Raw genomic sequence first — 24,127 nt, 5'->3', positions numbered from 1 at the left:
CAACACTTGCCGAGTTACTGGCGGCTGTAACGTACTCGGTGCTGTGCTCGTTCTTCATTCTACAAAGCAGAGAAGGAGAGACAAAGCAATGGTAGACCCCCAACTGTAGCTCACGACAGCTAATTCAATATGGTGTGGCTAACAAATTGGCTTTGTAACTGTAGCTCATGATTTAGCTTTTAAACTGTAGCTGAGGACAGCTAATTGACCCTTCACTGAGCACCGCCCCCCCCACTGCTTCCGCCCAAGCTGTCGGAGCTATGTTGCCATGGAGCCCACAATGTCACTAACTGCAGGTTGTGAAGGAAATGTAATCTAATTTTCATTAATTTGTTACTAAGCAAGTGCTAACAATGTTGACTATATTTGTACCTATTCAAATATTTCTCAAATCAAATTACTTATTGCGAGATTGTCAGTTGATGAATATGCAAGCCCCCTTGAGAGAATACTTTCCCTGTAGATGTAATAAATACAATTTTCTCTTTTTGGTAATTACATTTTTTGCCAAATAATAACCAAAGAAGGGGGGAAAAAATCAAGGACTTCCAGGAACCTACCATGGGGCCTTACGAGAGCACCGGCAGAGTCAATACACCAAAAGAAATCTTTCTATCCTACCGTGGAGTGGCACTTTGTTTACTGCGTGTCTCGATGTCAGATGGGTGCACGCCTGCACTTGAACTGCGTCTCTCCGTCCTAGGGGGGTTCAGCAGAAGTGACACAGTATATCAGTTCACATCCACTTCACCTGGCTGGTAATGGAACCCTGTGTGGATCCAAGATGGCATCAATGTGACCACAGCCGACTTTCGACAAATCTGTCTCTCAGTCAAGTGTGTAATGCAACAGCAAAGTTCCCTTTCGCTGGTTTATTCTAGATCTCTCCTGCACAGGTGAAAGGGAAATCTATGTAGATTAATGCACTTTGGAAATATTCTTATGACAATTTAGCCACTGCAGTCACACAAAAAAAACGAAGCTTCTTCTCATTTGTGACAGAGTGCAATACTCACAAAATACATTTATTTAAAAACTTTAGGTAGTTAGGTTTGCAGAATCATATTATTTGTCTAACTATGCTCAACAAAAAATATATGATGTATTCTTGTAGATTAAGTTTTAGTGATCAAATAAAGGACACATTTACAAGCCAACCAATGCAGTATATAAAGTATTTGGAATTAGCACCCCATTTATAGTAGGCCAATATTCTGGCCTTTCCGCATGTTACTTTTGATTCATGACACACACATGCTGTCGGGTCAGAAAATAAGTCATTATCTAAGTAGGAAAGGTAAGTCCTCATGAAAGGTAAATCTCCGTATGCTTTATCAAGTCAAATTGTCTTAGAAAGAACAAACATTTACAATCTGTTGCTCTTTAGATTTAGGAAACTGGCGAAAAAGAACTTACACGTTGCTAGCATACGTCACTTGTTAGCTTAGCTAATTTAGCTAGTTAATAAGTTACTTAGCTAACACGTTAATTAATCCGTATTTATTTAATTTAATTTAATCTTACAGTTTTGCATGCTTGTTTATATGCTGTGTTTTACGTCGACAATGGTGACATTGTTATTTAAATGTCTCATTATGTTTTGAAAACTAGCAAGCTTGCTAAGTAAGCTAGCCATGCTATCCATTAGCCATGAATATACTGCTGATCTTGTGTTCAACTCTGGTTAATATTCAAAACTTTAATGCCTCCTCTTTCAGTATTTTACTCCTCTGCATTCACGTACGGCGAATACAAGCATCCCAGTGAACCAAAAAAGCTACAGGGAAACGGCACGACCGCTTTACAGGCGTCGTGTTAGCACATTTCCTCTTATATAAAGTAACTCATTATATGTCCGCTGATACTCTCTAGCCGTGCTGCCCTTGAGTCATGGCCGGTGACCCAAGCGCTACTTCCAGGTGAGAGCCTTGTGCGGGTCGCCGGGCCCTCCCGAACACGTCTCCATGCAGGAGAGCGACGAGACTCCAAACACAGTTACCATGGACACGCACTTCACCGGGAGTGGAGCGCGTGTTTGCGTGTGTGTGTCTGTGTGCGTGAGAGAGAGCGAGAACAAGAGGGTGCAGGTGCTTGTTTGTGACTTTAGAAACACGATAAATTGTGAGAAAGTTTGGTGCGTATATATAATATATATATATTAGTCCAGCCTTTCTTTCATGTGTTTAAAAAAAAAAGCACGGCACCATAATGTTACCATTGTCTCCGCCGGTGCGCTGCCCGCCCGCGGCCGCGCGTGATTGACCGCCAGCCATCTGATCCAAGTGAAAGGCATCGACGACCAATAGGAAGCGGAGTGCGGCCGGTTTCCATGGGAGGCCCCGGGAGGCGATGCCGAGCCGCCAGTAAGCAGCGCAGTGAGCGGCGGGGAAGAAGCGCAAAGCAGCAGCCGGGACCGGTGAGGATCTTTTTGTAAGCGCTCGCAGGGTAAGTTGCATGTTAGTTCTTCTTTTTCTGACCATCCCCCCTTTTACACACACATGCTCGCCATGTGCGGCAGGAGTTAATCCCATCGTGTAAAACATTTCGGCGCGCCCCGGAGCGGCTCGCTCCTCGTTTTACGCACGAGATTTGCAGCTTGTCAACTTAAGTCTGCAGCATCGCCGGAGGTGCCGTCGGCAATTTCCGCACTTAAGCCGCTGGCAAGAGGTCCCCCCCGAACTGAACGGTCCCTCAACGAATGAGACGTTCATTCATGTCCTCTTCTCTTTCTGCTTTCCATCCATCTTTCTTTCTTTTTTTCCCTCTCAAGGGTGAGGGGGCAGGAGACTCTGGAGACTGCAGATCGCTCGTCAATTAAAAAAGACCACAGAGGCGGAGGATGGATAGATTACGCGACCAGCAAGTGCCTTACTGTAACTCCAAAGTGAGTTGTCATTGACCAAAAAAAGAAGAAGAAAAAAAAACTTGGGAGCAATTCCAGTAACAAATGCAGACATCTCGCATCATCTTTAATATGTTTTCTGGTTTCTGTTCTTTTCTGTAATACTTGTATTGGTTCTGATCTGATCTCTTGTCTCTCTTCCTGCTGCTGCCAAGACTCATTTCTCCCTCAGGGACCATTTAAGTTTCATCCAATAATCAAAGATCAACAGCTAAACAAGGTGCCCGCTACTATACAAACTGTGTTATTGGTCACAGCACCATGTTACAACTTGTTGATTTACATCCGGCGGATGAAGAGGCGGCGGGTCCCTTTGCATGGCTTTGGAAGTGTGTTTGTTTGCACGTGAGCTGCGGCGGCCAAGAGCAGAATCCCCGCATCCAGTGAGGGAAGGAACACATTGATCTGTGTCTCTCCTCTTTGTTGCAGAAGCCACACGGAAATACGAGCTACGAGAGGCCAGCAAATGACAGAAAGAGAAAATTCATTAAGTCCGACTTGGCTTTGGACACCGAAGGTAGGCAGAGGGCAGAGGGAGAAGTTAATTTCACGGCTCCTAAACATTTAGCAAAATTCAATTGGTTTGTGGCCACCTGCGCTGCTAACTAGAGAATCTCAATTACAACACAGCGGCCTGTGATGATTCCCACAAGCCTCCGTCAGTGGTCAGAGACACAAATTGACTTGTTATTAGCTGCGCACGTGCCCACTGAGATCCAAAAGGGCTCTGACGGCAGATCGGCCTCTCTGATGCTCCTCCGGGGCGTTAAATGTGTGTGTGTGTGTGTGTTTTTTTTACCGGCTTCACCTTGTTCTCTGCTTCTTCCCTTCAGAGCTCTTCCAGGACCTCAGTCAGCTGCAAGAGACTTGGCTGGCAGAAGGTGAGTATTTTAAATTCTGAGCAAAAAAAAATATATATATATATATTATTGCACTGTGAGAGATGAGTTGGGGTGGGGGCTGCCTGGAGTTACAAGCCTTGTGTCGCAGTCCAATTAAAAGCCTGTGTGGAAGAGGCACCTTGTGTGTCATGCATACATTAGAGACTGTGAGCGAGGGGTCTTGAGGGAGACAGAGGCGTCTCTACCCAGAGAGTGTCATCACAAATTACCAGGAGAAGGCTCTCCGACGCTCACTGCCTCTTCTGCTTTTGGCAGGAGCTAACGCACTGCACGCCAGCCGCCGCCTCCACCTCCACCTCCACCAGAGCTCCGCTGTAGCCTACCAGCTCTCGCTCTCTCTCTCTCTCTCTCTTTTTTTGCTCCTTCGTCTGCGCTCTCTCCCTCTCTCTCTCTCCCTCTCTGCTTCCTCTCAGCACACCTCTCTATCTGCTCCAGCTGTATCACCACCCTGTCGTCTTCAGTTTCATTTCTTGGCAGCCCCCAAAAAAAAAAAAAAAAGAATGGATCTATAATTTATCTTTTTAAAACGGTAGAATCCTTCTCCGAAAGCGGCAATTTATTTTTTTTAAATATATATATTTATCCATTTCTTTGCTTTTTAATTTTTTTTCTCTAATGGCAAGACTTGGTCAGTGTGGTCTAACTGAGACGTGATGCTTCAGGATTTAAGTGCGAGTGTCCTCTTTCCAGCGTGTCTGCAGCACCGAAGTTTTGGTTAGTGTTGAATATTTGTTGACTGTTTGTATGTGCATGTGCATGCTACACGTGGTTTCCTTTCTTGACCTTTGTACTTCTCACTAAGATGCAAATCTCTTTGACTATTGCATGTAATCTGAAAGTTGTTTATGTCTGTTGAGTGCAGGTTGGGTTTTTAAGAGATCAGTTGTTTTGGATTTCAAACGGTGTCAACTTGTACGAAGTGAAAGAACGTACCTGCTTGGAATGAGGGATTTTACTCTTTTCCAGCATGTATCAAAAAAGAAAAGTAAAACAAATTACTAGTTTTTCTAATGCAAAAAATATCTTGTTTTCAACTCATTGTCTCAATTGTAACTCAAGCTTCTTCTTTACTGCACATACTTTAAACATATAATGTTATACAGAGGAAAATAATGGTGTGTTAGTGTTAAGGACTAAGTCATTTTTAGAATTGGTTTTAGTGTAAAGTGTAAAATTACAGTTTGAGTTATTTTTTAGTCCATAATGCATTTGGGATTATTAATTTAATTTAGATATTGACTGTAAAAAAGGAATGAATATAAATATATTAGAAAACAATTTATCTGTGCAAATTAACTTAATTAGAGTTTTTAATTTTTAAAGGGTTTTTGCAGAATCCCAACCTGTGAAACGCCTTCAACACATCAGTCAGTGCTCAGCTTGTAAAGCCATAATTCTAGTCCTAAAGTGGACTTCTCAAGTGCACAGTATAATTGAATCAACTTCAGTACTTTTTCCTTTTAATACAGTTTGAGTCGTAATACATCCCCCCCTTTGAAAAGTGTCTGGAGAGCCTTTAGCTCGCTGCCTTCACACAGGTGAATAAGACTTTAAATCATTTATAGGCTCCATCTATTCTTTAACACGTTTGAAAATGCTTGCAGAGCAATCTGAAAGAATAAAAAAAAAAATGAAAAGCCCGCATTGAAACAGATATTGGAGCGGTCGAGACCAAATTTGAGCAGCGGTTTAGATTACGTGTCGGCGTGGCGCACACCGCGGGGCGTGAAGAGAAAAAAAAATAGAATAAGACACGGTTTTAATATTTCAGTATGCAAAGGGAGAAAAGAGACAGCGGCGGCCGATAAGAGGTATCACCGTTAAAGATTACAGTTCTTCTGCCTGTCATGGATCAACCTGACGATGTGCACTTCAAAACTGTAGATTTAATGAACGACTTCCTGTCCATTAAGACGAAAAAGGAATACCTTCCCGTCCCTGAGATTTATTGGTTCAGGTAATTGGAACGAGAGGAGGAATTATGAGGAACGGGCGGCACTTCTGACTCGCGCGGCTGTGCGTTCGACCCCCCGCGGAACACTTCTGCCCTCCACCCACAACCTGCTTCTTTTTCTTTATACTTCTCAAGACTTATTTTGTCACCTTTTCTTTCTTTTGTTTATGCGGTAATCGCTCGGCCTCCGATAGCTTCCCTCGCTCAGGCCTCATGTTTACAACTTCTCCCTTTTTTTTTTTTTAACCTCACTCCCTCTTTTCCCTTCTCTCCTTCTCCCTCTGTTTTTTCGGTGGAGTGAGGACGGGGGGCAGAGGGCGGGTGGGTTCTTGTTTTGTGAATGGCTGCCGTTCCTCCCCAGGAGTTTGTTGCAGAGATCAGCTGGCTCATTCACAGACTGAGGCCGGTGACTCATCCATCCTGTACTTCCTTTTTGGACACCAGCACTACTGCCTTTCCCTTTTTGTGTGTGTGTGTGTGTGTCTCATCGCTCCTCTCTTTGTCCCTTTCCCAGTTAGGTTTTCTGAAGTGACTGAAAGTTTGTTTGCGTTGCGGTCACGGGACGAGAGCCGTTTGTGGGTTCCGCCCTTGTTTCTGTGATTTTCATTTGTGCTCTGAGGAGAAGCGGAAAAAAATGATTAAGAGTCAAAGCGTTCATGCTTTTGGAAGGTCTTTAGTAGGATTTTCTTTGTATTTGTTTTAAATCTCATTTAAATGGAATCTAACAAAGTGCAGTAAAAGAGCAAAATTGTTTCCCAGATAAACGACTTTGCAGCCTGACTGAAATGCTAATAGTATTTAAAACAACATATAATGCAGGGCTGAGGCCTCTGGAGAGACATCATTCTACGTCTTTTGTTTGCTGCTCCCTTCACCCGCTCAACACGGTCGTAAAATACGGAGCAAACTCGCCTCTTGATCTGTTGATTGTTTACTCTCCCCAATTCGCACCTCTGTCGAGAAAGAACAACCATCATATCAAGAGGGAAAAAGAAATGGAAAATCAAATCTCTAGACATGTCGAGACATGTTACCAACCTGTGATAATGAAGATCCACCTCATTGTGTGTATAAATAGACGTGCTAATGACACATTTAAATCTCTCTTTGCCTTTCGCCAGAGAGAGACAGAGACGAGCTTGAGGGACACGCAGATTCTGTCACCGAGTGTAAATATGTGTGATATAAATATGTAAGTGCCTAATTGGAGCCCGAGCGGAGCGGGCTTCGTTATTTCAGCATTAGCCTGAGAGTGAAGGGGCGTTTTTGAAGCAGGCGAAGCATCGGAGGGTCTGGAACAGACCTAACGCGGCAGGTACAGGTGGATTCACCAGTAGGGAGGAAGCCAATTAGATACTGTTAACAATGGGTGTTTGGCTGCTGGCGCGGAGCGAGAGCCGGGGCCGCGGAGCAGTCGATGGGCCAGGCGACCTCAGGAAGTGGAATTAGGAAGTAGACGGTCCCCTAACGCAACGTATTAAAAACCTCGCAGGCAGGCGGAAAACGGGGACGTATTGTTCATCACATTTCAAGGTTATTTGGCACATTGTGTAATTTGGGTGAATTTCCTGGTAGCTCACAAGTTGTTTTTTTCTATTATAGAGTATTTTAAAAAAAATTAAAATCGATCTGATTTCTTTTCACTAGAAAAAAAGGAATTCTTTTAGACACAAAAGGCAGATTGTTAAAGGTTTTTTTAAAATAAAAAAGGGAAATTTGTGTTTGCATCTGAACAAGCCTGATCTGCAGAGGAAGGTTGTGTAAAACAATAGAAAGCTTCTGAATGAATTGTGGCGGGAATGTTTTGGCTGCTGAAATCTCATTTCATCCCAAATTTATTTTGTTATTAGGACATTTTTTTTGATGCACAAAAAAATGATCTTGTTTAAAATAACCCTCCTGGAATTCAATTATAGATAAAAATGACTTGATAACATTTTGGGCTGTTGAAGCACATGAAGCCGTATGGCACTTCATTTACACAACATCGGCAACAAGCAATAACTAAATACCCCTTATTTCAACCTACTGTTGGTGTCCTCTAACCGACGGAGGAGGCGAACAACGCCGGGATGCGCCCGAGCTGAGATCCCGGGAGAGCGTTTGCCAGAGCAGAGCACCGGGCTGCAGCGCGCTGTGATCAATGCTGCGTTGTCCATCTACATCACAAACAATCACTGCCTTTCTTCTCCTCTGCTCGTGTCTTCAGCTCAAGTTCCCGACAATGACGAGCAGTTCGTTCCAGACTTCCAGACTGAAAACTGTGAGTAAGAGACCATACGTCGCTTTGCTCCCGTGTGTTGGTGTGCATGCTTTTGTGTGTGTGAACTTCTGTGATACTTTTTTTCTTTCTTTTTTTTTCTTCACTCGTCTCGGCTGCTTGTGTTCGTTCTCGGGGAGAGCGAGTGCGGCGGCGGCGCTGGTGATAGTGCCTGTTTTTTTTTTTTTTTTACGTGTCTCTCAATACCCTCACCTTTGCTCGCACAGATGCTCTCTGGAGAGCTGCAGCAGTCTTGCAGGTCCGCAGATGGGTGGGAGGGTTGGGGGGGGTGGGGGGGCTCTCTGTGTCTCCATATCCGTCTCTCCCTGCTTTCTGTCGCTCATGTGCCTCTCACCACCACTGAGATATTATTGCACTGTGATTTATTTGCATGAACGTCAAAATATTGTGGCAGATCTTTTTTTTTTTCACTGGTGATATTTTTAACTCAGGTAGTCAATTGATGGCTGTTTTTGAAAATTATTTTTTGGAACAAAATCGTACTCCTACGTGACCTTTCCTTGAAGTGCTTTTTGTGTCAACCATCCAGTGTGGTTAGATTTTCTAAATCCGGCAGTTTAATATTAGTCAATACTGTATTTGTCCTCTTCAGTTGAAGGCTTGTTGGCCTCCTGTTATACAGTATGAAAGCAAGCAGGATTTTATTTACTCCTTCTTCTTCTTCTTCTTCTTTTTTATATCCCGCTTCAGAAAGAAATTCTGTTTTATTTTTTTCAAAATGATCCTTCTCACTTTTCTCAGTTTGAGAGAAATGTCTTTGACCTGAGCTGCTTTTACTCTCGCAGCGTTAAGGATTAGGTGGTTAGTCGTACTTCACCTGGTTGTGCACGCCGGCTGCACACACTAACCGGTGACTTGGCACGGCCCACTTCTGGAGGAAGTAGTGCCAAGGTGGGGACAGAAATGGAGTGAGTGGAGCTCAGTGGGACCCCGAGCGAGCACATGTCTTTCAGATGAGCCAAAACGCCCATGAAACTGTGAGAAAAGACACAAAACAAGTCTTCCCTATGTCCTCAACGCCGTCTAACCTGGAAACAAAGTTGAGAGCTGAAATGTACTTGAACAAAGAGGAAAGGTCACAAGGGGATTTTCATTGCTAACCTTTTAGATTTTTGGAAAACATTTGGGCAAGATGAAGCACAAATCGGTCCGGCATTTAGCTAAATCTAAAAATTCATCAGCCAAATGACAGCCTGACATCCTTAAGAAGGTTCCTTAGATTAAAAACCAGAAGGGGAGCTGTGTCTTTTCTTTTTTCAAACGTCTCTGAAGCTTTTTAAATATTCTCTACCTATTTATTTATGTACGGCCATATTACCTTCAAAGATTGAATCAAGAGAAGCTAAAATGGAGTTAAGGAGTAAAAAAAGACAATCCTCATCCTACTTTATTGTCTCCATTCATTATTCGGTTGGATATTCCACTGCTTGGTGTGAATTGGCCCACCCGGACCTCCGAGGCGGAGGAGCGTCGCGGCGTACGGTAGAGAACCAGAGGTCACCGAGACTGTCCCGTTGTCCTTCAGAGGTAGCCGGGGTGGGTGGCCGCGGTGGCAGGAGACTGCTGACCATCTGAATTGTCCTGTTGGCAGACTGGAGAGCCACTGACAGATGGCGGGAGGGTGAGGGCACTGGGTTGGGCGCGCACGCAGGCGTCCCAGCCGGCAGCTCTCCCATATGGGTTTCACCGGTACGGAGAGACGGGGAGGTAGAGAGCCAGAGAGGAAGCCGCGAGGAGACGTGTCCCAGAGTGGGGAGAGAAGGACAGCGAGCCGGGACGGAAGTTGTTACACGCGGGGGGAAATGTCATCGCTGAAATCAGCTTCCGTGTGTGCTGCTGACTGTCAACAAATACCACGGAAAGACCAAAAGTTTTTCTTACCTACAAGTATTATTAGTATCCGGGCGTACAGCATTTATTCCTCCGTGCCACAGAGCTCCGTTGACCAACTCTCGTTTGCTTTTCTTTGCTAAAGACTGCACCGCCTGGCCGCGATAGGACATTTTGTACCCTTATCACAAATGTAAACACATATCAGTGACCTCTTTATTGGATTCACTGTCAGTCGCTCTTATATAATTGTTAATTATTATTATATATTGTTCAAATTTCAAATGAAGTTTAGCCTTACTGTTAGCTAGTTAGCTCTCTTTGCTAATTTATTGGTAGCATTAGTCAAAATAACTAGGGTAGTAACAATAATATATTTTTCATGAATGTGAAAGTAATTTTTCTTAAACGTAAATGTTAAAAACAAATTTGATAGTTAGCATTTAGCAAAAAAAAAATCTTTCTGGTTATGTTTAAAGCCTGAACATTTTTTATCTAGTGTGCTATATGCTAATTGGTAGCGATAGCAAAACAAACCAGGAGCTACATTTATTGCAGAATCTTATTTTTACAAAACTGAATCTAGTCAAATACATCATTTTTCCTAGTATATCTGTTTTTATTGAATTCTTATTAGTAATAACACAATAATATTTCAACATTTGTAGGCTATGAGTTTTGCTAGTCTGTTTAACAGACAGAAGAAAAATAATAAAATAAATAAACAAATGGGCCTTCAAGAATTGTAATGTAAAGGAAAGGTTTGAAGTGTTATTCTTTATTTTTCCGTGGCCTCCGATTCATCACTCAGGAAGCCATGGCGGTTCCTCTCAACGTCGACTTTGCGCTCCATCCGTGCAGCACATAAGCAGCATGTGAGCGGCCTGGAAGCGAAAGTGTCCTCGGGCTGAATGAGGAGAAGGAACATTTTTCTTTGTCTCAAACTCCAACACAGATGCCTACAATTAGCATAACTTAGCGGGGACCGAAGTAGTAGCTGAGGTGTAAAATGAGGCCACACGTTACCAGCAGATCTGAGCATCCGCCATTTAACAGCAAAGGCGGTCACCTACCGTAGGTGAAAATGGAACGGAGGGCTTTTCACTGTTGCCGAAAGACGTGTTTTTTTTATTTTTTATGAATGGACCAGAGAGATATCTGCCAAACGCTGGCTACAGTTCTGCCAAAACACACCACTCGTACCTGAGAATATATAACGTTTAGGGCCAAGAGTTGTTTGACAGCGCACCAAAATGATTACCAGAAAAATGGCAGCTAAAATTCAATTGAGGAAATGTATGAAGATTAGATTTTTATTTTATTTTTTTAAGATTCACGGTGAATCTCTAAATCAAAGATCAAAGAAAATTGCAGACTATTTCAGTTAATGGCTTAGAGGAAAAAACACATCAACAAAAAAATGTTTGCATTCAAAATAGAGGCAGTAATTGTTCTAACTGCTTCTACGTTTAAACACCGTACCATCCTGGCTAATCAATATGTAGATAATGAGAGCAATCAAGCCGTGACGCCCATGACATTTTGGACTAAAAAGGAAGTCTCTGTTTTAGTCAGAGGCAATGCCCTCGCTATTGATTTGTGTACCTTGGCACCCCACTGACAAAATCTATTGTGACATTTCCATTTCTAATTCAAGGCCCTCCGCTGCAGCACACACGCCAAGCTGTCGCTAATAGCCGGTGTGACGCGGCACTTTTTTTTTTTTTTTACAGGTGTATGTAAATTAAAGGCCTGATGTGGATTAAATGAAGAAAAGCCTGGCGTGAGCCAGGGGAGACGTTCTGAACCCGGAGGACAATAAATAAACGTGTGTTTTCAGTAGGCGGGTGAAAAGCCACACTGAACATTCATAACAACGGGTGTTGTTTGGGCTGCGTGGGCCCTTAACGAGGCTCCGCCGGGCCGCGGCCGTCAAAAGGTCTCCCCTCAGGAAGTGTCTCTTTGACCTCTGATCGATGACCCGGAAAGGTCAGGCCCCCAGCGAGGGCTGCGAACAGCCCCTGAGCTTTGTCGAAGCCCGGCCCATGTGGGCCCCCCCCCCCCCACCCGGGAGCCCGGCTGCGCCTCAGATGGGCTGTTGGCAGATCGACCCCTGCTCGTACGGCAGCTGTCAGTCAGTCGTGAGAAAACTCCCCAAAACATCCTCCTCCGTCAGCTCCTGGCGCCCGTTAGAGACCGGCCGCAATGATGGTGCACCAAAAAGAAAAAATACTCTCCAAACCGCAGATTTGAGTCTCCGGGTCGTCGAATGTAAATGTTTGTACTTTATCCCAACCGGGAGTGGTTGAATCCCCCCCCTTTTTTTTTTTCTTTCTTCCATTCACAATTTCACGCCCGCTTTTGGATAAAAAAGGCCGTCTCTCAGTCCCTCTACGCTTGGATGCTGCAGGGACAGACTCACCGCCGCTCCGTGAGCAGCCCCCCTCCCCCTTGCCCCCCCCCTCCTCTGCGAGGCAACCCGAGCCCGACTTCATTCTGACTGACTGGCTTCTTCGTCAAAAGCGCAGCCAATTGCATTAGCGCTGATCATGACTCGAGATGATGGCATGTTGATCAGGACGGATCAGGCACTTAACAGCCTCTCCGATGCACCGGGCTCACTGTGTAGGCAGAGAGCGCAGAAATGCCCCCACCCCACCCGACCCGACCCCCCCCACCGGATCAATGAGCCCCGTTGTTGACGTCTGGAGCGTATTGACATCCAGCTTTATGACATGTCATATTTCACTAAAAGAGTCGCTGTCAGGAGCTAAAGGCTGAACAAATGGCATTTGGAGTGAGTGGTTTTGTGTCGGCGGAGTCAGATTTGTGGGTGGGCGGATGTTTCGCAAGCGTCTTTTTAACTTATCCAACATGAATTGTCTCAATCACACACACTCCTGATTTTTGTGAATGATTCTGCAGAGCACGGAGTGATTAGTTTTCCCCAAAATACTGCTTTTCCTTGTCCAATGAGAGTCTGAATGCTATTTGACGGGCTTATTCTTCACTAAACCTATGCAAAAATATACTGAGCACTACCCCCCCCCCCCCCCTCTCTCTTGTCTAGTGGCTTTCCACGGACTGCAGCTGAAGATCAAGAGGGAGCTGCACAGCCCGTGTTCAGAGCTGAGCTCCAACTGTAGTCAGGAACGGCCCTTCAAGCTCCAGTATGGAGAGAAGTGCCCCTTCAACGTCAGGTGGGCACCGGGATGTACTTTAAGTACGCCTGTTTTTAAAACGCTTTTTACACATACTGAGATTTGGTCACTTTAAAAAGATACCCGGATGATTCATTCATGATTTTGTCCTTAAGCAGCAACTTTTTAGTTATATGTCGGCCTTCGCTTAAAAATGAAATGCTTCAGGAACTCATGATTTAAATAAATCCAAAGCATGTTTTTTGGGTTTTTTTTTACTTCACATGAACATGAATTCTCTTTGCATGCTCTGGTAATGACCTTCAATGCAGAGAGGAGCGGTTTCAGAAGTGATGAATCATATGCGTGATTCATTTGCTCACCTGGTGATGAAAAAAACCTGCCAAGTCCAACGTTTGGCAGGGCTCGCTTTACGTTAAAACCTGCACAGTGTGGGCCAAAGGGGTGGGATTTGTCTTGATATATCCTTTGAAACAAGCGTCTGAGCTGATGGAATTCAAAGAAGGACAAATGTGTGGCAGACAAAGGAGAATATACGACACACACCAACGCTACATGGCGAAGAGCGAAAAGCAACCGTTAACTAAACTACTTAACTAAATGAGTTTGAATCCATCTTTTGGAAAAGATTTGTTGCTTTTCAAAATAAAAGTAGCAATATAACATTTCATATCCCTCTATCCCACAATTGTCTTCTGTTGAGCATTTTTCTTTTCATCCGTAGTTTCTTCCATATTTACCTCACCTTGTGTAAAGCACGTCAACAACAGAATCTGATGCACAAACATATGGATAAAGCCTTATTCCAAAACATGTAAGATAAAACAGAAAGCATGTGATGACTTATGTAATTAAAATACGCAGTTCTCCTCATGAAAGCTCTTCTTTTCCATGTGTGCACCTCAAACCTGAACCCTCGCCGCATCTGACTCCCCTCCATTTCTCCACAGTGCCTATGAGCAGAAGCAGCCTGCAGGAATGAAGCCCTCCAGCCCAGTGACGCCCCCCTGTAGCACCCCGGTGTCCCCCCTCCACCATGCCTCGCCCACGGCGGCCCCGACGCCCAAACCGGACCGGACCTACGCCCACATACCGGCCTCGCAGCCGCTCCCCGACAGCGCCTACTCCATGGACCACAGGTACCGCAGGCTGCTTTCACATCCTCCTTTACACCTGGAGATCACGACGGGATCGTTTGTCTGTTTTAGTCGTTTAGTAGAATCTCATTGTTTTTAGTGGGAGGAGCCAGCGTACCGCATCAAATGTTATCTGACGTCTGAATCTGAACTCACCAAACTGTAAAAGTAATTACTTTTATTCCGAATTAAAAAAATTTTTGCTTGCGACTGTTTAGAATAAAGCGACAACATGCAACAGCATGTGACCCTCTATCACTGAATAATTTCAGAAGCCGAAGGAGGTAAAAGTATCCAGTGATAATGAAAAAGTATTGTCATCATAACCCTTCACATACATCTTGACACACCTTGTAGGGGCCCTGACCCATAAGTTGGGAACCACTGAGAAACCTCTTTTTAGGTTTAAAAGACTCACAGCTGCAGAAGAAGCGAATGTTTATTCCAAAAGACTTCGCAGTACTAATATTTGGCCTTTCATTTCATATGATTTAGGGTTCTCTGTTCTGTTGTTGCATTCCTATGTTTTTCTTCTGTGACCATGCTGAAGGAAACAAAGTGAAGTTCGTGTCTCCTTCTGTCTCGGCTGATAACAAATCCTCTGACTCCGCATTCCTCCTCAGATTTCGCCGTCAGCTCTCCGAGCCGTGCCACTCGTTCCCCTCCCCGCCCACCATGGCCCGGGACAGCCGGCCCATCTACCACAGGCAGATGTCCGAGCCCAACATCCCCTTCCCTCCTCAGGGCTTCAAGCAGGAGTACCCCGACCCCCTGTTCGAACACCCGGCCGTGATGGGGGCGCCGCTGCCCCACGCGTACCCGGCCATGATGATCAAACAGGAGCCGCGGGACTTCACCTACGACTCAGGTGAGAGGCTGACAGGGAGAGGGGGGGGGGCAGCTGCCCAAACGTTATCATTTCAGGAATGGGAGAAGATGTGGGAGGAGGAGGAAGAAGAAGACAGGGGGGGGCGGGCGCACGTTTATTGAGTTTGCCCATTATTAGGGCAGGGGATCTGGTTGGGCCGGGTGTCTGTGCCGGTCGCCATTTCCTGTGGTGCTCTAATAGGAAAGGGGAAAGGGGGGTGGCGGGGGAGCCGGCTATGCCTGGTCCCAATCCAAAGTCCGCCCTCCCACGCTCGTCCACTCCCTTCAGTCACAGAGTAAAGCGAGCGAACGGGAGGACGTGAATGGACACGCGCTGGACTGCTCGGTTCATTCAGAGAGGACCGGAGGGGGGGGGGGCGGGAGTCCGGACCCAGACCGATCCGGTCCTCCCCCCACTCATTCATGAGTTTACTTTGCCACGGATGTGTCTATTGAGTTTTTACGACTTCTAAAAAGACCCATTCTGTAGCTTCCAGGCTTAGCGGTGAATACGTCAGACAGAAGCTGCATCTAACATTACATTACATTAATCTTGTTGATCTTTTATTTTTTTATTATACCCAATCATTCATTTTGTCTGAATTCATGTTTTAAATCTTGCACAGCCAAAATGTAATCACTTCACAATGATAAAAACAAGAGACGATAGCATTTAAGAAAGCTTGCGAACTTTTTACTCAATAACGATTAATCAATGATGAAAATGGTTATGGATTAACATGTTGTTTCAAAGCTAGTCAGGATGTAAGCTGTGACTCACAAAGAGAACATCTGTAATATGGAGTTCAACAGTACACACTATGGGGAGTCAACATGCAGAGAGGAGGTGTATTTTGTTCGTAGTGGTCTGTTGCGCACTGTCGCGTACTGTCATTGTAGATCCAAGATGGAGCATCACAGTGAATTTATAAGTCACAGTGGGGCATGTTGACGGGGGCAGGCCTGTTGCAAAGGATGGGAGGGGAGCTGGTAATTTCATTAGCAGCAATTTCCTCTACAAGCCCATTACTTTGATGAAGTTCAGAGAAATGTTTATGGGCCTAAATGAAGGGCCTCAGTCTGTTTATTGAACATCGGCTTTGTAACCTGTTTGGCCCTTTCTTTGATCACGAGCGTGTTGCACAGTGCAGTAAATTAAGCTTGAATAAAGGCTTCCTCTTAAGAGAAAGGCGTGATGAAAAACTAGTAGTTAAAAATTTGTGAAATGGTATTATTTATTTAAAAAATATTATTGAAATTTCAGGGAATCCAGCTGAACATTTGATCTCTTGCTTAGTCTTAATAATAAAATTAAAAAAAAATAATAAATGAATATAATAAATAAGTTAACCTTCCTCGAGTTACCACCAATATTTTGCATTATTTTTTTTTTTACTTGGAACATTCAATCAATTATTTCATTATGTAAAACTCACCTGCGTTGGTGTGTTTTCACATGAAAACGGGGTCCTTTTATTTATTTATTTTTAAATGAGAGAAAATAACTTGTTCACGTCAGACATGCAGAGAGGAGAAATCAAGCCGTAAAAAGCTTCACATCGAGCCCCTCGCGTTGTGTTTCGGTAGTAAATCTTCCTCTGAGTGGAGTTGCCGTCGGCGGGTATTAGCGGGGTGATACGGTGAGCCGGGGGGCCGATGCTGGAGGGCCCGTTCTTTAATCAGAGCCACTGGTGCATTGAGTGAGCCGGCTCTCAGATAACCGAGGTGGGATTCTTCGCGCTGCCTGCGGGCCCTTTTTAACACCCACTCCTCCCATTGTGGCTTTCAGCAGAAGTGCCTAGCTGCCATTCTGTCTACCTGCGGCAAGACGGCTACCTGGCTCACGCCAACCGGACCGAAGGTACCGCCGGCGAGCCGGGCGAACGCTGCGGTCGTGCACTTTGACTCTGGGGCCGAGTGTGTTGTCAAACTCTCTTATCGTCTGCTTCTCTAGGTTGTCTGTTCGACAAAGCGGCGAGGCATTTCTACGACGACACCTGCGTGGTGCCTGAAAAGGTCGAAGGTGAGTTCTCCCTGAGATCTTTTGAAATCTTACATTTAAAAAAAAAAAAAAAAACACGTTTAGTTGTGCTGGAACAGGTGTGTTTCCACAAAGAATAGTGACCCAGTTCACAACCAGTATCTATGAAGCCTTTTCCTGCATAAAGGAGCGTTCCTGACTATTTGTCTTGAACAGGTAATCAAGCCCTTTTATAAAGAGTCTTTTCACGTTTTTTCAATCACGGCTTTTGTCTTATCAGTGTGTTATTTCAAAAATACTTAGGAAAACAACATTGTTTGGATTCACATAACTAATGGAAGTTACGCAAATATGTCTTCATGCTTCTTCCCTCATGATTGAATGGGAAACATCATTTTGTGGGGTATCTACGAGTCATGGTGCATTATTTTTCGTAGCGCTAGCTTTGTAAATAGGTGCAATTAAATGCATTGGGTGAAGTTAGCCAGTTTAACTAAAAGCTTTTCATGTCGGATTTAATGCTGAAAATTTCTACAATATCCGGAACTCCCCTCGTGCAGCTTAAAGGTGTACTGCAGATATGTGAATGTTAAATAAAACTGATTCGGGAAGAACCTGCCCCCCCACCTCCCCCCTCCCTCTCTGTGGCTGGAGCTCACGGTCCGTTGTGCGTCCTGCAGGGGACATCAAACAGGAGTCGGGCCTCTACCGCGAGGGCCCGTCGTACCAGCGCAGAGGCTCGCTGCAGCTCTGGCAGTTCCTGGTGGCTCTGCTGGACGACCCGTCCAACTCCCACTTCATCGCCTGGACCGGCCGCGGCATGGAGTTCAAACTCATCGAGCCGGAGGAGGTGAGAGAAAAGGTTTTACTTTGAATTCTTGTGGTCTCGACAATGGATCGGGCTTTGTGAGGAAGTCTGAATGGTCACTTTTCATCAATACAGCTTTACTCTTGTTTTAAATTTAAAATGCATATGTATATAGAAGTACCTCGTACCCAGCCACATTCATCCAGGCCAGCGATGTGCTAAATATTTCACAGGCCGTGTTCCTTCAAACATAACCCACGTTGGCGGTTGGGCCTTTTGACATGGAAGCACAGGCCGGGTCTGTGAGCGCCCGCATCCCACACACTGGGGCTCAGTCACTGCCGCTCGCTGATGGAGGAGGATGCAGGTTGCCGGCGTTGAAGGTTGGGTTGGGGAGGGGGGAGGGAGGGGGTTACGTGGCAGCGGTCCACGCAGCACCGACGGCGTCTAGAGGCTCGGGCCAGCTGCAGCCAACAGGGGGTTCCATTCATGCCGTCAGGTGACCGAACGCGCTCGCTTCGGAGGGGACGAGGGTTCGCTCGCCCACTTCCCCAAGGAGAAGAAAAGAAAAGGGCTCTGGGTAATCGAACGGTGGAGGAGCAGAAAGGAGACCCGGGCGGGCTCTGCGGAGCAGAAGCTGGAGCTTCGGGGGGGCTTCAGGTTTGGACGGCGGGGCCCGGGTGGTGGGCGGTCTGCTAGACAGGTGCTGCAACATCTGCTGCCTCCTCGGCTGGGTGTGTGACAAGCTCCTAATGAACACGTCCCCGGTCAGGTCTGGCGAGGCTGGGCCGCGCTCTAATGACGGTTATTAGGAAAATATGGATTAATAAGTTTGTCCAACGCTAACAGCTGCCGGGAGGAATCGGTCAAGACGCTGCGTGTTTGTGTTGGTCTGTTTCTGTTTACCAACGCGCCTTTGTGTTGTTTATCCATGTGTGGTGCGAAGGTGGCACGCCGGTGGGGGATACAGAAGAATCGACCGGCGATGAATTACGACAAGCTCAGCCGATCGTTGCGCTACTACTACGAGAAGGGAATCATGCAAAAGGTAAAAGGAGACATTATGAGACAATAAAAAAGTAAAGACATTAAAATGAAATCTATTTCTTTGTTCGGCTTTGCACCAAATTGTGAAGATTTATATTTTTTGTCCTAATGCCCCGCCCCAAGCCATTTAAAGGGGTGGAGCCTCTCAAACACTGAACTCAATGAAAATCAAGGTTCTGAAGCCTTGATTTACTCTGAGCTCTTCTTGTAAATATTTGGCAGCAATGTACTCTGATATATTTACTTTTATATATATATAAATATAATATATTTTATATATTAAATATCTTAAACCAACAGCACTCAGGTTAAGGGAGTTTTTCAATCCTCATTTAAATGCTTTTAAAGTGCGAACAAACTCTAAACCTGCCTGAGTGAGATGCAGGGTGAACACACGTGTAACTAATCACATTCCCAGTGTCATTTCGGTGGGGCAGTGGACTGGTTTCACTGGAAAGATCAACAAACTAAACCTTATTCTTGATCAGTCGGTCCTGTGTTTTAAAATCAGTTTATTAAAATGACCCCCGAGCCCAACTAATTGATACTCAAATTCAACCATGATTTAAGAACCGATCCAATAATAGGAGAAAATAAATAATTAGAGCCATTTTTAAGACTAAACCGTTTCAGTAAGGACATTTTGTGAATAGTGCATCTTTATTTAAAAAACCAAACCAAAAGCCTCCTCACTCCCCCGTCCCCCCCCTCTGCCTCCCAGGTGGCCGGAGAGAGATACGTCTACAAGTTTGTGTGCGACCCCGAGGCCTTGTTCTCCATGGCGTTCCCCGACAACCAGCGGCCGGTGCTGAAGACGGACATGGAGCGGCAGATCAACGAGGAGGACACGGTGCCGCTGTCGCACTTTGACGAGAACATGGCCTACGTACAGGAGGCGCCGTACTGCCCGCCGCACCCCTACAGCGAAGGCTATGTTTATTAACGCTCGCCTCCCCCGCACACACACACATGCACGCACACACACACACACACACAGGCAGCGGCAACTCCCCCATATCTCTCTGTCACACACACACACTTTCTTTTTTTCTTTTCAAGCCGCGGGACGGAGAGTGCACTTTATGGACAGGAAGCGCGGCGTTAACCTGCCAGGGCCCCGCTGCGTGGTTTGGCTTTTTAGCCGTTGTTTATGTTTGTACATTAACGTGGGAATCATTGTTGGGTTTTTTTGTTATGGTTTCCAAGCATGTGGCGCCCCGGTGAGACAGGACTCGTGCTCACCCGAGGGCTGACACTTATGACTCACCTGCGAAAGAGACTCGATTCATCCGAAGGACGATCGCTTCTGGTTGTTGTTTTACTTTGGAACAGCCGTCCCGTACTTTCATGCTCATCTTTAAAGTGAACACTGGCAACGTGGCGAAGGGACGTGATTATAGACTAACGCGGCGAGGAAAGAGAAGCACCCGCTCACTCCTCAATGATCTCGACCCCCATCGTCCAGTCGGCCTGCAGAGCTTATTTTGCCGTTGTTGACAGGGTTCGTTCTCTCCGTGAAGCCCCTCGGGGCAGTGAGGTAAAGAAACCAGGATGCATCACGGGGTTGTGCAGATGAAAATACGGCCTGTGTTTAGGGATAAATCAATAAAGCTCCGAGCCGCTGTAGGACGGCAGCATTTCTTTGTAGTTTTCTTGATGGATTACAGGTGGAAGTGTATGTACAGTCAGTGGACACAGCAGCCAATACACGCAGGATTATTTGCATCCCCAAAATGAAGATGAAAAGATTTTATCGGCCTAAGAATTAAAAAACCTAGAAAAAAAAAAGACAAAGTCAAATATTTCCCTGATTTGATTACTGTTTTGTTCCAGATGAAACAAGAGGTGTACATTTTTGTTTTGACTTTGATTTTTGGTCAAATTAAATTTTAAAAAAGTATAAGGAATATTTAGTCTTATGTGATGAAAAACACATTCATGTTACAACAGAAATAATGTTCCATTGTATAATCAGGTAAATGCACATTTTGTTGCTGCTTAAAATTGTAAGTGTATTTTAAAAAAGAATAAGTGCGGCAGTTACAACCTGCTATTCTGGATTTCTTTTTTTATTGTTATTATTTTGACTTTTTACCTGTTTTTGTTTGATCTGAGCATTAAAAAAAGAATCTGGTCTGAGTTCGGTTTGTCTGTGTTCTCGTGTGGGGGATGGGATTGGCACGAGGATGGAAACGCGTTAGTTCTCAAAAGAAAATTACACATTTTTATTTGATTATTACAGAGATTTTGATTGTAAAATTGTATAAAAACTTTGACATACTAGAAGTGAAGAAAAGGCTCCAGGCGAAGGACTAATAGATTATGGCCTCTTGTCAATTTCCAGGTTGGAGAGAAACCACAAAGCATTTAACCAAAGTGACACCTGAGGAAAAATCAATGGCTAATTTAAAACACCACTTTTTCATGTAGGTGAATTGTTTCTGCTCTTACAAGACTGGCAGTAATGAAAAAGAACTCCCTTAAAGTTATTATTTCCTTCTGCAAGGTGACACCATTGCTAAAAAAGAAAAGAAAATCAATGACTAATTTAAGGAATCATTGTTTAATTGCTGCCACTGATGGGAAAAATGAAAACGGATGTGTAAGTAATGAAAAAACACGACTTGCCTTAATTTGTCAGAGCGGGTTATACGCCAGCCCCATTACAGTCCCCACGCGTTGTGTTTTTTATTGATTGTCAGCAGACGAGGGAATTGCCCTTAACTTAAAAACACCTGATTGCTTCCCTGAGGATATTTAACAACATCTAATCCGACGTGCACAAAACTAGAGAGCACCGGTGGAGCTTTTAATACGATGAATGAAACTTCTGATTGTGGATTTTCACTCTGTAATGGAAATAGTCTGTAATAATGACCAGGGAAGTAAGTACTGTGTGCACGTAATGATAATACTCGCTAATATGAAACAACATCCTCTACGTGGGTTTGCTTGAGGAAGTCCTCACATGTTGTACCGTGATTCTTAAAATGTAAAACTTTGAAAATAACACTCAGAGGGGCTTCGTTTGAGGAAAGTGTTTTATATCCTCCGTTGTTTTGGTTGATTTGTGTTTTCTTTTTACTTGTTGGACATTTTACAGGCTGTTTCCAGTATATCAAGTTTAATTCTGTATTTTTTAGGAACACTCAATCAGCAGAAATATGATTTACATTATTAGAAGTATATATAACATGAAAATCGTCTAAATAATTTTTGTATGTAGGAAGTAGGAAACATGACAACTTTTTACTCCATACATTTAGTTACTCGCTACAATGCAGACTAAGAAGGTGGAAAGCTTTAACAGGCACACACCAAACATCGCTTGCAAACTGAAATGGGTCAAATTATCTACAATAGTAATGCTGCCAACGTGTTGACTATTTAGTAATATAATAATATAGAAATATGATAATACATAAAGGGCACTTTAACGTTTGGGCCGGAATAATCCTGCTAATACATTTACACTTTAACCCGAGTACAATTTTAAAAGCAGGCTTTTCACCTGAGCGGTGTCTTTGGGGGGGGGGGGGGCTCCCTCTGAGGCCTCGGAGGCTCCACGTGGTTTGACTTCTGCTGTTCAGTGAACTTCACGGTTTCAGAACAGACACAAATCACTGCGGTTTATTCAAACGCACATCATTGAAATCTCATGCAAACCCACCGGCGCTTTGAATAATGTGGTGAGTTTCTCATGTCAGCCGTCACTTTCTGACGCAGTATTTTCCACCTGTGTGTGTTTTTTGGGGAGGGAGCAGGGTGGGGGTGGTGGGGGGTCTTAAGGTCACTTGCAGGATTACGCGTTTTACACCATCCGAAGGTGTCGTGTCACCGGTGCTGAAAACCACCATGCAGATCATGTCATCTGGCCCCGGGTCAGGGGATGGGGGGTCTCAGCCATCAACACACTCACCACTTATGGACATATGCTCTGCATCCGGTGCCACCGGCCAAATCCGCCCCTCCACCAGCTAATATTCTGTGTATCTGAACTGCGAATTGTGGTCCCCCATCCCTCCTCCCCCCCCCCACTGTAACTAACAGATGGCGGCTCGATCTTGAGTCATCACAAAGCCATTACGGGAGTGACTCGTCCTCAGCCGGGCCGCCTTGATCCGTGGCCGATGGCTCGCGCCACTGTTTGCTCAGGCTCTCAAGTCGTCCTCTGGTTACGTGACACGCCGTGTTTGCTCAGGTTAAATGGCCTGTGTTGCCCCCCGGAGCCCCCCGATTGGCCGCGACACCGCTGTGTTTGACGAGCGAGATGATGCGGTGGGGTGGGGGGGTGTTTGGCTGTTTGAAACAAGTTGGCTTTTAATGCAGTGTGTTTACCCACCGAAAAGCCCCTAAGTGTGTTTCTATCTGTGTTGCCAGGGTCTATCAGTGGCCGGACCAGTGGGCATAAATCATTCAGGGGTAATTCAGAGGAACAACAGAGGCTCTAAAAGGAAAAGGCAAGGAAATTATAAAGCCTCTATAATGGAGGCCCCTATTACAGCTGCTGGTCCAAGACTGCCTTCATAAATGCTTTCATTATCTAGGAGGCTCTATTTTGACCAGCCGACCAGCACTAAGGCTGCATCTGTCCAAAATCACTCAGTGGGCTGTATTTTACTGTACTCCTGAACACAGTTCTCAGTCGTAATCACAAATCACCCCACACATCCCCATTTTCTGCCAAAAGTTGCAATTCCCAAAACCGAAGTCGAATCAACTATACTTCTTTTTTCTTGTTGTTTCTTGTTGGGTCAGTTAAAAAAAATACTCAGCACAGTGTCGCACACACACACACACACACACACACACACACACACACACACACACACACACACACACACGCACACAGGGGTCATCATTTGTACCCAGCAGCGTTGGACCGGGCCGTTGAGCGTTTTTTTCGGGGTTGTTTCAGGCGACGCCATTGGTTCCCCACTCGCTCCGGAGCAGATGAAACATGAAAGACAAGCCCGCCCTCCCTCTTCAACCTCCCCCCCCCCCCACCCTCCCGCCGGACACAAAAGCCCATGACAGTAATAAATAGCCTCGGTGATCTAGGTTTAGAAAGCTGTGAAATTGGATATTGAGATGCTCTCCGGAGTAGTTTCAGACTAGACTGTGGGAATCGTCTAATCCGATCACCGGGAAGGTAAGACGGGCTAATCGCCCGGCGGGCCCGGCCCCTCCTGTCCGCGGGGCGCTGGCGGCGGGGAATTGGTGCCACGCTCGGTTTGTTTTCAAAATGGGAATTCATC

General features: G+C 45.1%; 1 protein-coding gene across 6 annotated transcripts; it reads left to right on the top strand.

The window, feature by feature from the left end:
* Positions 1–1,227: 1,227 nt before the first annotated feature.
* etv1 (ETS variant transcription factor 1) lies at positions 1,228–21,008 on the top strand. Of its 6 annotated transcripts, none has more exons than XM_078094637.1 (14): positions 1,997–2,134; positions 2,270–2,445; positions 2,771–2,884; positions 3,332–3,419; positions 3,736–3,783; positions 7,968–8,021; positions 12,940–13,069; positions 13,981–14,169; positions 14,790–15,034; positions 16,826–16,894; positions 16,988–17,056; positions 17,695–17,864; positions 18,769–18,870; positions 19,591–21,008. In XM_078094637.1, the coding sequence occupies exons 3-14, from the start codon at positions 2,840–2,842 to the stop codon at positions 19,810–19,812; spliced, it is 1,431 nt and encodes a 476-aa protein (XP_077950763.1). In that variant the 5' UTR covers positions 1,997–2,134; positions 2,270–2,445; positions 2,771–2,839; the 3' UTR covers positions 19,813–21,008. The 6 variants fall into 6 exon arrangements, with proteins under 6 accessions (XP_077950764.1, XP_077950763.1, XP_040020767.2 ...); XM_040164833.2 differs by having other exon boundaries at positions 16,823–16,894; XM_078094638.1 differs by having other exon boundaries at positions 1,228–2,445.
* Positions 21,009–24,127: the final 3,119 nt, after the last annotated feature.

This window comes from Gasterosteus aculeatus, chromosome 20, assembly GCF_964276395.1.
Source record: "Gasterosteus aculeatus chromosome 20, fGasAcu3.hap1.1, whole genome shotgun sequence".
NCBI lineage: Eukaryota > Metazoa > Chordata > Actinopteri > Perciformes > Gasterosteidae > Gasterosteus > Gasterosteus aculeatus.
Note: the sequence above shows the minus strand (reverse complement) of the source record. Positions and strands in the feature narration are given on the sequence as shown.